Source organism: Herpailurus yagouaroundi, unplaced genomic scaffold, assembly GCF_014898765.1.
Source record: "Herpailurus yagouaroundi ecotype Mexico unplaced genomic scaffold, PumYag 77, whole genome shotgun sequence".
Classification (NCBI taxonomy): Eukaryota; Metazoa; Chordata; class Mammalia; order Carnivora; family Felidae; genus Herpailurus; species Herpailurus yagouaroundi.
The window spans coordinates 55,796,587-55,808,992 of record NW_024412388.1 but is presented as its reverse complement, the minus strand read 5'-3'; the positions used below and the strand labels follow the sequence as shown (position 1 = coordinate 55,808,992).

At 40.8% G+C, this 12,406-nt stretch overlaps 1 protein-coding gene across 1 annotated transcript in view; it reads left to right on the top strand.

Moving 5' to 3' along the window:
- Window positions 1-12,172, top strand: part of SLC35D1 (solute carrier family 35 member D1) — a 51,355-nt gene extending 39,183 nt beyond the window's left edge. The window contains exon 12 of the mRNA XM_040470582.1: window positions 6,988-12,172. Within this exon, the coding sequence (XP_040326516.1) occupies window positions 6,988-7,096 (109 nt within the window). The 3' untranslated portion in view covers window positions 7,097-12,172. The remainder of the gene's footprint in view (window positions 1-6,987) is intronic.
- The last annotated feature ends 234 nt before the right edge of the window (window positions 12,173-12,406 follow it).

Here is a 12,406-nt window from a genome sequence, read left to right as displayed (position 1 = left end):
TAGTTTTCTTGCTCTCGGTTTTTGAAATCAAGTTGTCTATCCTGATACTGTCACTAAACTTTTCCACAGTCCTTAGGAACTGTGCCACATGCTCTCGGTAGGCCTGAAGTTATTTTACAGGAGACTTATGACATTTGAAGGAACCTCCTCCAGGTGTGGAAAACACGTAAAATATGTTATCCTTTTAGTTCTGATGGGAGCCTCCACCTACATTTAAAATATTTTTAAGAGGCAGAAAAGAAAAAGGAGTATAGATGTAGGGTAGAAAATGATGGATATGCTTAAGAGCACCTGGGTGGCTACGTTGTTAAGCATCTGACTTCGGGTGAGGTCATGATCTCACGGTTTGTGAATTTGAGTCCAACATTGGGTGAACTCGAGGCCTGCTTCAGGTGAGCAGGAGTCCCCACTTTGGGTAAGCACGAGCCCCACTTCAGGTGAGCCCCGCTTCTCTCTTTCTCTCTCTCTCTTTCCACCTTCTTCTTCTCTCCCTCTTCCCCTCCTGGGATTCTCTCTCTCTTTCTTTGCCCCTCGCTCACTTGTGCCCTGTCTCTCTCTCAAAAAAAAAAAAAAAAAAAAAAAAGATGGATATGCTTAAGTAGTTTGGATTCAGCCCCAAGTTGAGGAATAGTATGAAAGGGAAAAAATTTTTTTGGAATGGGGGAGGGGCATTTCTCTTAAATATTTGGAAAGAGCTAACAGTAAACAGTGAGAATAGATAGAAAACAAGTTTTTAGGCTTATATTCCTTTTTACTTTTCCATAACCTTTTTTAGTTCAGAGTCTTAAAAAAAAAACTCTATGTGGGGCTTCCCTAGAATTCTAATGAAACAAATAATATCTATGTCAAGGCCCATGAGTTCCAAACAACATCACAACAGGATTTAAGAGCCTTTTTTCTAAATTTACTCCTGGGCAAATTCCTAAAACTCCTAGGCAGATGAATTGGTTCACATCCTGGCCAGACATTGGTGACTAAGGTACTTCTATTTTTAAAGTATGTGCACAGACCAATACTTATCCTCATGTAGAAAGGACATAAACATGCATCTGGAAAGGCAGCAGATAGGGGCTTAATGTTTGTTGAGTGCCTGGTATATGATGCCACCTTTACAGTGCCATCTCGTTTAATCATCTCCCAGTTCACATGATAATGCAATTGAGACTCAGGGAAAATAATTCGTCCAAGGGCACACAGCTGCCATAGTGAGAAGCAGAACTGAGATTCTCACCCTGATTTGACTATAAAAATCTTCCCTATGATTTAGCCATGTGAGGGACATGGGATAAGAGATTAAATGACCCCTCTTTGTTTTGAACATTCCTAAAGCTGCCTTGCTTACCTCCTGCCTTACCACTGATTTGTCTTTATTTTTCTGTCTTCTTTGGCAAGCACAGTAAGAATCAGAATTATTGAACCCAGTCTATAAATATGTTAAAGAAAGTGATGACTTAGTGTTTGCTAAGCATAGATTAATTTTTATCTTCATGAAATTTATAATCTAGCTGAGAAGATTTATTTCCTTATTAACAAATGTATGGTAGGTACCTACCAAACTTTGTTTTAGGCAATGGGGGTAGAGCTGTTATCAAAACTGTTTAACACTGTTGCCCTTCGTGGAGTTTTCCTTCTAGTAGAGGAGACAAAAAATGAATGATAATACAGTGAGTAAAATATTTGTTGGTGGTAAATGTTAATAACTGTGATGATAAATAGTAATGGAGAAAAGGCAAGGAAGGAGGATGAGGAGTACTGCAGAGAATAGGGTTACATTTTGTGTCAATACCTAAAAAAGGGAGGGGATGAGCCACATCAGTTTCTGGAGGGAAGAACAAGTAAAAAGACCCTGAAGTGGGAGTGTTGTGGTGTGTTCAGGGAACATGGGAGGCCAGTGTGATGGCAGTAGAGGGAATGAGATGAGATGAGCCATACAGGTAGTGGGGTGGATTGATAGATTGAGGACTACTTTTAAGAGAGAGGAAGACAGAGGGTTTTGATTAAACGAATGACATGATCTGATTTAGTTTTAACAGAATTACTTTGCCCACTATGTTGAGATTAGGTGGAATGAGGAGGGAAAGTATGAAATGATTAACACCAATGCCTTTCATTCATGTAGGAATCATAAGGCATTTATAATAACATTTGGTATTTATATGGTCTTAACAGCCATGAGGAGACACTTCTGCACATTCTCATGGGAGCTTTCAGCAGCTGTCATCACACAAGTGTCACAGAGTAGCTGTTTAGACTGGTACCTCTCACAAAGGCTATGGTTGTCTGCCTGGAAGACTTAATAGAAGAAAAGACAGTTAGGTAAGGCCTTGAACCATAGGTAGGATTTGGAGAGATGGAAAACAGAAGTGTAGGTATTCCAGCCATTGAGTGCTGCATGAGCAAAACAAAGGCATGGAGCTGGAAATACAGATGTTGGATGGGAGACTGGGAGGGTGGGCAGTAGGTACTCCATAAGAGGGATTTCACAAGGGTACTACTGGAAAAGTGGGCCCATCGCTTCTCGGCCTTTTGGCTAAGATCAAGTGTGGAAAAGTGGGCCAGCACTTGAGTGAGTGAGGAAGGAGGAATACCCAGCTTGGGAGATACTGTGAGAGTTACTACTGACCCACAGATAATAGGGGTTTGCTTACTCAATACAGTTAAGGCCTCTTTGGGATGAGCAAAGACAAAGAGGCCTTACTATATGTAGGACTCCTTGATTTTCTGGGTGAACGGGTATGCAGCCATGAAGATGAGGAAAAGCAGCAACTGGCAAAATCTGGTTCTTCTTTTTGGCAGTATTCACTCCTGGTGTTCCTTGACATTTTGACTTTCATCCCTATTGGGTGTCTATTGTGTCCCAATGAGTGTTTTGAAATGATCTATTGTCCTGTTACATAATTTAAGTATAGAATTTAAATTATATAATTAACATGTAATTTTAGATAGCTTATTGTTACATAAATTATATAATTAAATTCTCACTTCAATCCTGTAAGAGTGGTATTCTGATCACCATTTCACAGATGGGCTCATTTCACAGAGCTGATGCTCTGAGAGTTTAAGTAACTTGTCCCACATCACAGAGCTTTGTAACATTTATTCATTTTTGAGAGACAGAGCATGAGCAGTGAAGGGGCAGAGAGAGAGGGAGACACAGAATCTGATGCAGGCTCCAGGCTCTGAGCTGTCAGCACAGAGCCTGATGCAGGGCTTGAATTTACAACCTGCGAGATCATGACCTGAGCCGAAGTCAGATGCTTAACCGACTGAGCCACCCAGGCGCCCCATCACAGAGCTTTGTAAATGTCATAGTCAACAATTATGTAGTTTTTATTCAATCCTGTGTCACCTCTGTGCTTCTCTCTGTTCAGATTGGAAAGCTCTGGAAGGTGATATATATACAGAGGCAACACAGCTCTGCTTTACTTGGCTGGTGAGAAAGATGAAAAAGGGCTCCCAGGAGCTGCTATGTGGGGAGTTGACATGGGTGTAGGAAGAATATACCCAGAGGTCCAGTTTCAATTATTTGGCAGGAATTACTATATGTTAGGAAATGTCAGTAAAAATCAAACTGCCTTGGCTCATAGGCTTGGGTATAAATTGACCTATTTTACATGTGGAATACAGAAGGCAGCATCTAGTCTGGGAGGCAGAGCTACATGGCTAAACACATGAGCAGATATGTCAGCCACAAAGGGAGATGGACATAGTCTGGACCTTAGGACTCTTGTTCTCTGGCCATGGAGTTGCTATATGGAAGGCATTTTTAGCATATATTTGTAGAGTGGATATCTAATTGTCTCAGGCTAGTAAATATGTCTGGAGCTGTAAGTCTAGAAGAGATAGATTGTGTTTGGCTTTGGAAGATCAGAAGTGGCCGGAGCAGAGGTGGCACTGTTCAGCTCTTTTCCAGCCAGTCTTGCAGTATTCTAACTAGACCCTGTCTGTAGTGCATTGGAGCCTTGTCTTTTTCTTCTGTTTATCTCCTGGCTCTGTCACAGCATGTTGAGTGAATTAATGGTAGTGCTGTGATCTGAATATTAGGCAAGTGGAAGATTGCTTGAGATTTAAAAAAGTGAATCTTTAGGATGGTCAAATATATACATAACAAATCCAGAGTATCAGAGGTCGTCATATTTAATGTGAATATTTATGGAGCCAATAGATTGAGAAGTTTTTTGTGTAAAGTATTAGAAGATACTAATTCCAAACCATTTGGTAGTGATGTATCAAGATTCATATAGATTCACATCTGGCCTGTTTCCCTTTCTTTTTTCACCATCCTCTTCTTCCCCTCCTCCCAGCTTCCCCGCATTCCCAAAGTGCATCTCCCCTCTGAGTCTAGGAGTAGCAGAGCTGACAGGGAAAGAGCGAGTAGGGAATATATATTTTCTGATTGTTTACCATGTGCCAAGATTAGGGCCTGGTTCTTTATGCAGGTTATCTCACTTTATCTGCAAATAAGCCTAGAGAGATAGTATTACTCTTATTAATACAGAAATAGAATCTCAGATAAATTAATAAATTTGCCAAGGGGCACAAAGCTGGCAGTATATTCAAGATTGGAACCAAGACCTAACTCCACAAAGTCCGTGTCTTTTCATTACACTAACTATGCTAGGGATATAGGGTCCAGGCCTCATCCTTACCGTGATTCCATAGTATTCCAGGGTATTCTTTGTCTTCTTCAATCCTACACTGCTCCATTACTTCCATCCAGGTGAAATCAGCTTAATATAAAAATCAAATTGTGGGAGGGGGGATGGGCTAAATGAGTAAGGGGCATTAAGGAATCTACTGAAATCATTGCTTCACTATATACTGACTAATTTGGATGTAAATTTTAAAAAATAAAAAATGAAGTTAAATCAATGAATCAATCAATCAATAAACTTGTAGTATAAAAAGAAAAAAAAGGAAAAAAAGATTGTCTTGACAGGAAAAATAAAGAAAGCATTGTTATATTGAGGTTGTCCTGGGAGGGGGAACCCAGATGACAGGATGTTGTGAGTTCAGATGGGGCTGGAGGCCGAGGGAAATTGCCTGTCATGTAGATGTGCATGTGAACCTCAGAGAATTTTAGCTTCAGTCAGGAAGGCTATAGTAAGCCATCTCCATGGGTCCTAGCCCAGCTACCAAGGAAATCATCTACTTGATGCACTAGAAAACCTGAAACGTTTCTAGAAGAGTCTGAGAGATCAAACTCTTAAAAAAAAAAAAAAGAAAAAAGGAAAGAAAGAAAAGAAATGGAAAAACTACTAGATGAAGGAAAAGATGAAGCTCTACGAAACTGGCACAAAGATTGGGTTCGTGAGGGTCTGGAGTTTCTTTGGGCCATCACAGATACTCAGTTAAGCAGTTATTTACTGTATTGCTACAAAGTGTCAGGCCTGTGCAAGGGACTTTGTAGAGCTCAGAGTAAGGCTTTGGAAATATATAGGCTTATGGGAACAAAATAAGGACTGGTATCTCTTCTGTCAAGTGGAGCAGGGGCCATAAGGGAGGAAGCTGTTTCAGTGGAGAAAATCAGAGGGATACGGGTTTTATTCTGGTCCATTATTAGGATGCTTTGTGACCCTCAGCAAGTTATCTTATGACTCTGGAACTCAGTTTCTTCATCTGTAAAATGAACATCTTGCCAGGGATATTGTACTTTGTAGGAATATTGCCATGGCAGATGTATGTTAAATGCTTGACATGGAATAGACTTTAGTAAATGGTCACAATTTGATGATTAAGTGCTGTGACTGCCTGATCTTCCTTTCTTACTTGTAGGGAGCTAGCTAGGCATTTCTCACCCTGCTGCAACTGGTATGGTGCTGGAACCCCAGAGCCCAGAGGAGAATAGAACTAATTTCAAATTAGTGGCAAGTTCATGAGTCAAGGGGTCAGGCAAAAGGTGGGGGGCCCAACCCAGGACAGGCATGTCTGAAATCAGAGTCTAGGCCAGGCTGCCAGCTGGAGACCCAAAAGAGTCACAGGTGTCAGGCTTAGCAGAAGAACACATCAGAACAGTCTCTTGACATGCTCCTGAGCTCCTCTGGCTTACTTTCACTTAGTGACTGGGGCAGGAAGCTGTGTATCCCATGTGGGTTTGAAGTCCCTGCAGAGAATAGACAAGTATAATCAGTGTCCCTCATGTGCGAACCCTCGGTGGTCGGTGTGGTGGACAAGTGAGGGGTATGAGAAACCAACTCATGTCATGGGCTCAGATGATAGGTTCTCCACTGTGAACTTGATTCTAGTCAGAAAGCAGGTCTGTGAATCCCCCAGGATCTGCATGTTTACTTAATAATTGGGATGTTTTTCATTCTTACTAAAAATTACATTTCTTTGTTTTGAATAATTATTTTTGAAAATCCAGGAAATAGAAATAAAAAAGAAATCACCTCTGAGCTCACTCACCATCTTTCTAGACTTTTTTCTGATGCATATCGATGTACATATTCATGTTTATGTAAATAAAATGGGATTAGACAATATTTAATGTTTTGTGAGATTATTTTTTCATTTAAGATGTCATTGCCTGTTTTCATATGATTTTATGAGATACATAATATTCTATTGTGTGGGTTTATATAATCCCCCCTTGGGACATTTACCCTTTATCTAATTTTTTGCTGTTATGAATTTTGTGGTAAATACTTTCTTGATAAGTCTCTGAAGATGTACACGATTCTTCCATGGAGTAGGTTGCTAGGTCAAAAGGATAAGCAGAATTCTAAGGTTTATGATTTCAACAAATTGCATTCCAGAAAGGTGGTGTAAAATTGGCACTCCTGTTGGCAGGTGTGTGCAAGCATTCATTTCCCCAGTGGATAATGCCATGATGAGGGAGCATCTCTTACTTGGTAGATGAAGATTCCATATTATCTGTTGTAATTTTACGTGCTGTTGATATATGAAGGTAGCTTCCACCCCCGTACCAGTCTCCCTTCCATGTGTCGTTCCTTCATTCCTCCCTGATGGTGGTTTTCTTTTTTGCAGCATTGCTGGGAGCCTGGTGTATTCCTACATCACTTTCTCTGAGGAACAGCTGAGCAAGCAGTCAGAGGCCAGTAACAAGCTGGACATTAAGGGGAAAGGAGCAGTATGACCCAGAGGATCGCTTCCACTACTTAGGCCCAAGCTTTTGATCAACTGAGAACACTGGCATTTCTTACACAGACACTCAGGTGTCTTGATTACAGAGAAAATACCATTCCTTTGCACTTGTACAATCTGAGGATTGATTGCTGCCTTTTAAAATTTATGAGAGAAGCTTATAATTGACTCTATTTTAAATATGCCATTGGAATTAATTTATATCAAACTGGAAAACGTACTGGGCTTTTTAATTTATTTCTTTTATTTTGACAATGAACCATCAGTGTTTTGAAAATATTTTATTCCATAGTTTGATATCCAGGTATCCCTTAGAGCTGCATCTATAAAGTGCTCCAACTGGAGCCTCGCATTGAAATTGTTGCTGCATATTGAGGTAGCTCAGTCTTCCTTCTACTGGAAATGCAGCCAAGTATCTAAAGTTTCTCCTTTTAGAATTTTATTTCTTAAGGATTTTTCTTCATAAGGATATTATCCCTGCATTTGCTAAAGATGACAACTTTGGCACTAAAAAACTACACGTGCCTTGAGGTTGTATTGGTTTCCATGTTGGCTCCCCTGGGAATTCATGGAATGAGCAGAGTACATTCCTTGAAATTATGCTATTCCTTTTTTGTTGTGTAAGATGGGGATGATGAAGGGATAGAGGAAGGAGGCCATCTGTATGACTCATTCATTCAGCTCAAATGTACTGGGTATGCAATATGTACCTGGCATTATGCTAAGTGCTGGGGGTGCACAGATGTTTTTGGAGGTAGTTGAATGATCTCACTCTTGCTATCATGACTGAGGGTTAAGAGAGAAAACTTAACTTTATGATCCATCCAGAAGATGCTGCGACTTTGAACAAGTCACAGAAACTTTCTTCAGCTCTTAGAAACTGCAAATCCGTAAATGGGGTTAGAAGTACCTGCCCCTACCCACCCCACAATGGTTTGCTACCCATATGCTACAGTGTGAGATGACATGTATGTGAAGAGCGGCATATTGTTTATTTATTTTTAAAAAAATTTTATTATTTTTTTAAACTCTGTACCCAACGTGGGGCTTCAACTCGTGACCCCAAGATCACGAGTCATATATATGAAGAGCAGCTATATTTTGTTGCAAACCATGCAGCTCAGCCTTCCTTCTCTGAGTGAGAATGGCAGGCAGGCAAGGTGGACGCTGTCTTTTTCCTGTGCTTCCCTCCTCTGGGTTTGGTTGCTACTCTGTTTACTCCTCTTTGAATTAATACAAGTAGGTCTTATATTTCTGAATGTATTGGTTTGAGGGGAAAGCCTTTTTAGAGGTTTCTGCATTGTCAAGGCTTAGTCTTTGTTCAGCATGTTGCTGTTACAGCCATCACCATCCTTTCTCCTTAAATGGCATGAGCATACCTTTGTCTTTGCATACTGTCACCTACATCCTGTGTCCCTTGGCTTGCCTTATGAGCACGTCAGCTTCTCTTGAGACCTTTGCTGCATCCTGGGAGAGCAGCTGTGAATAGGCACTGCCTAAATTGCCTCTTTGGGCAGGCAGGGGATTCACTCACACAGCCCTGTGATTTGGTACAGAGGCATCCACCGACTTCATGTATGAGTGTCTGCACAGGCCAGTTGTGCAGTCAGTGTGCAAGAGGCTGGGTGCTTTTGCACTGGTGCACACTAACTTCTCTTTCATTAGGTTCGGAATCCATAGGGCTCTACTGATCTAAACAGTTGGTATTTGGGTGGCTTAACAGGAGGCCTGGAAGGTTTTTGATTTCTTTTTATTTTTTAAAAAACTACATTGAGGTCATTTTCATATTCATGTGTTTCTTTTATTTGGGTTTGTTTTTACTAAAGCCTCATCAGTGGTATTGGGTCCCTAGAATTAACCCCACGGCCAACTTCCAGGCCAAAAGCTCCCAGGGCTCACTTTTTTCCAGGATCATCTGATCTGAGAAAATTCCACTGGGAGCATAGGATATTATCTTGTGTAAGATGATTTTTATTGTCTTTGTTTTATCAATGAGAAGACTCAGAGAGGGTAAGTGACTTGTTAATAAGTAAAAATTCATGTTTCTTCCATTGAGCCATGCTGCCATTTTCCTCTGAGGAAGTGAGGAAATGGAGATGGCTAGCTGAGTCAGCCAAGGAGGCAAGTGTTTGTTTGAATTTGGAGCCTAAGAGGAATAGGCTTTGCAAATTAGGGGCAGTGATGTGTCACTCTACATACCAGAGGTTGTGTCTACCTTCCAGGCTGGGCTCGGTTGATAGATGTGGCCTGCCACTGCCTGGTTTTGGCTGGGCACAGTGGAAAGGCCTTGTGAGAGCTAATTTTATTCATTCTCTTTCTTCTTCTGTCAAGTCACATGTAGGGAACTTTGATATTAGAAATCATTTGTGTTGTAGAATTTCCCGTCATGAAAGGCCTTTGGCTGTGTCTGTAGCTGTTGTGCTAGAATTCCAGCAAGGGTTGAACTGCTTCTTGGGGGTCAGGTTCCTTGAAGATCTGTCATCACTCCAGGTTTGAGAATATCATGTGTAATTACAGCCTCACTACATGCACATGACCTTAGGGCCCTCCACCTGTGCCGAACCTTCTGGCCAGACGCAGTACAGCAAGTCGCAACTTCTGCCCTGTCAATGTTCTGATTCCCTCTTTGACTACCACCACCATGTCAAGATAAGAGAAAGCAGCCTGGTAAAGTTGGAGACTGAATAGACTGGCCAGCCGTTTTGGAGTTTTTCAGTTATGTGCAGACTTGGGTATAGTGCACTAGAGATTTACCTGGTATTCTCACATCACCCAGAGTGTCTTGATTTTGCCCCAACGTTGATATCTTACAAGGCAAAAATTCTATGACCTATTAACTACCTCCTGGGAGAAAGAGAGGCAGCTTTAGAGTTAAATCCTTGATTTTCCCTTTGAGACAGATGAGCTGTGATGAGTTTTGAAAACCCAATTCTGTATGACTAGGGGCTCCTCTTCTTGAGGTAATGACAGCAGGGTCCTTTGTGGTCCATCTGCTTTTAGTCGGTGTCAGATTGATTGTGGTCTGGTTGACCAGACTGCATGTGGCCAACGTGTCAGGTGACTTTCAATTGCTTCATCTGGCTCTTGACTTTATAAGTCATTTGTAGGATCCAGTGTGGACATAGGCTTAAAATACCATGCATCTGCAAGTTTTCTGTAGTCCTGTTGTATCAAGAATCCATGGAAAGTTCAGGTCAGTAAAGCTGATACAGATTCTTCACTGAAAGAATAGTAGAGTTTCATATTTGACTGGTTTGGAATAGTGCCTAGGATTTTGGGCCTGCTTTTGTTATTATGGTTTCATCAGTGAGCAGAGATTTTTTTGAGCATCTGTCTTATGCCAGGGCATTATGCCAAGCTCTGGGGAAACCACCCTGAACAGGACATAGTTCTTGCTCTCAAGGAATGTATAATTCTTTAGCCAGACCCATAGTGAAAGGAGATGAAAGCAGTCAGTGATTTGTAAGTTAAGAGCTGCCTGCAGTTACCACCACGGATTAGGGTGTCCCACCCACCCATGAGCTGAAGCATTTTTTTTAATCTAAAAGGACTTTGCAACTCAAACTACTAGCTCTGCGATAAGTGCCAGGCCATTAGAATTCGTGAATGGCCTGGGTTCCTCCTCCCTCTGCTTCGCATATTGTTTCTTGCCCCATAACTGTGTACTATAGGAGGTACCCCTTATCCGCGGTTTCCGTTTCTTCAGTTTCAGTCATCTGTGGCCAAGGAAGGTCTGGAAGCATGGGATCATCCTCCTGACAAATCTTCAGAAGGTCAGTAGTAGCCGAATGCTAGTCACGATGCCACGTCATTCCCCTCCACCTCCTCAGTAGGCATCGGATCACCTCACACTGTCACCAGGGCAAGCGCGGTACCATAAGATACTTTGAGAGAGGCCACTTTCACATAACTTTTATTACAGTATATTACCATTTTTCCATTTTATTATTAGTTGTTAATCTCCTACTGTGCCTAATTTATAAATTAAACTTTATCATAGGTATGTATGTGTAGGAAAAAACGTGTAGGGTTCGGTACTATCTGTGGTCTCAGGCATCCAGTAGGGGTCTTGGGACGTATCCCCTGTGAATAAGGGGGTACCTCTGTATTGGTTCCTCCTTATGAACAAGGCTATAATTGATTTTTCCCTCTTTGAGGGAAAAATGGTAATATTCACAGTAAGTGAGACAATGGATGCGAAACCACTGAGCACAATGCCCTAGTACGTGTTAGGCACTCAGCAAGTGTTACTACTGTCACTATTTCATGGTGAGGCTGGAAGCAGACTAGATTCTTAATCTGTGCTCCTTAAATGCTGGAGGCCTGGGCAATGTGTGTATTTCTTGAAAAATGTGACCCTTTATTTCATTGCCTCTAGAGCGCTTAAATAACAGTAGTCTTCCTTTTTTAAATACTTACTGGATATAATTGTGGCCATTATGTGATGCCACATGTGATGTGATTCCACCTGTTTTTAAAAAGGAACAAAATTACTTCTATTTTGATGGTGAATTTCAAAACAGAAAAAAATATTTTTATCTTCACCTCAGAATGGTGATTCAGTTAAAACTTTCCCAGTTGCTCCTCTGCAGGCCAGACCTGCCTTCTTCCTTGCTCCACGCTGCCTGTGCATCCACGTTTATCTCTGTTGTTGGTGCTTATAGATCTTTGGCATCATCACCTGTCTTCTAGCTCTTACTTTTAAAGGGGTGCCACTTCGTGACGGGATGAAAAGATATTCAATGGTGGGTTTTTTTAAGCTTTCTTTTTTGAGTTACCTTAAAAAAAAAGAAATCTACTGGTTAGATTTATTGTCTCACAAAAATGTTTTTAGAGATTATTTTGTTCATAAGTGTTTCTTTCTCATGCTGATGATCAACTGATTTTTTGTCTATAAATGTTGGCCTATCATAGTATTTTTTTCAGTACAGATCCTATTTACCAAATGACCATTTTAGTGGTTTTAAAAGGTACTAAGGATTGAGATGTGTAAATCAGGTGACATAAACATGAAAATTATGTGCCTAAATATTTTTGTAAAGGTGTCAAATAAATACTTTTTCCTGAACACATGTATTAAAATTCCTTTCTAAGTGCAAAGAGCCATTAAGTCTGCCCACATTCAAGAGGATGGCATCCAGTTAGTTGATTGAAACCTAGTAATAAAATAGTTTGCCATTGTGGTATATAATAGAAATCTATATTTGGTCTTTGTCCCTGTTCCTCCTGGCACATAGCTTCCAAGACTCTTGTACTTTATAAGCACTATAAGAGTATCTTTTTTTGTTATATTTAGTTTTGT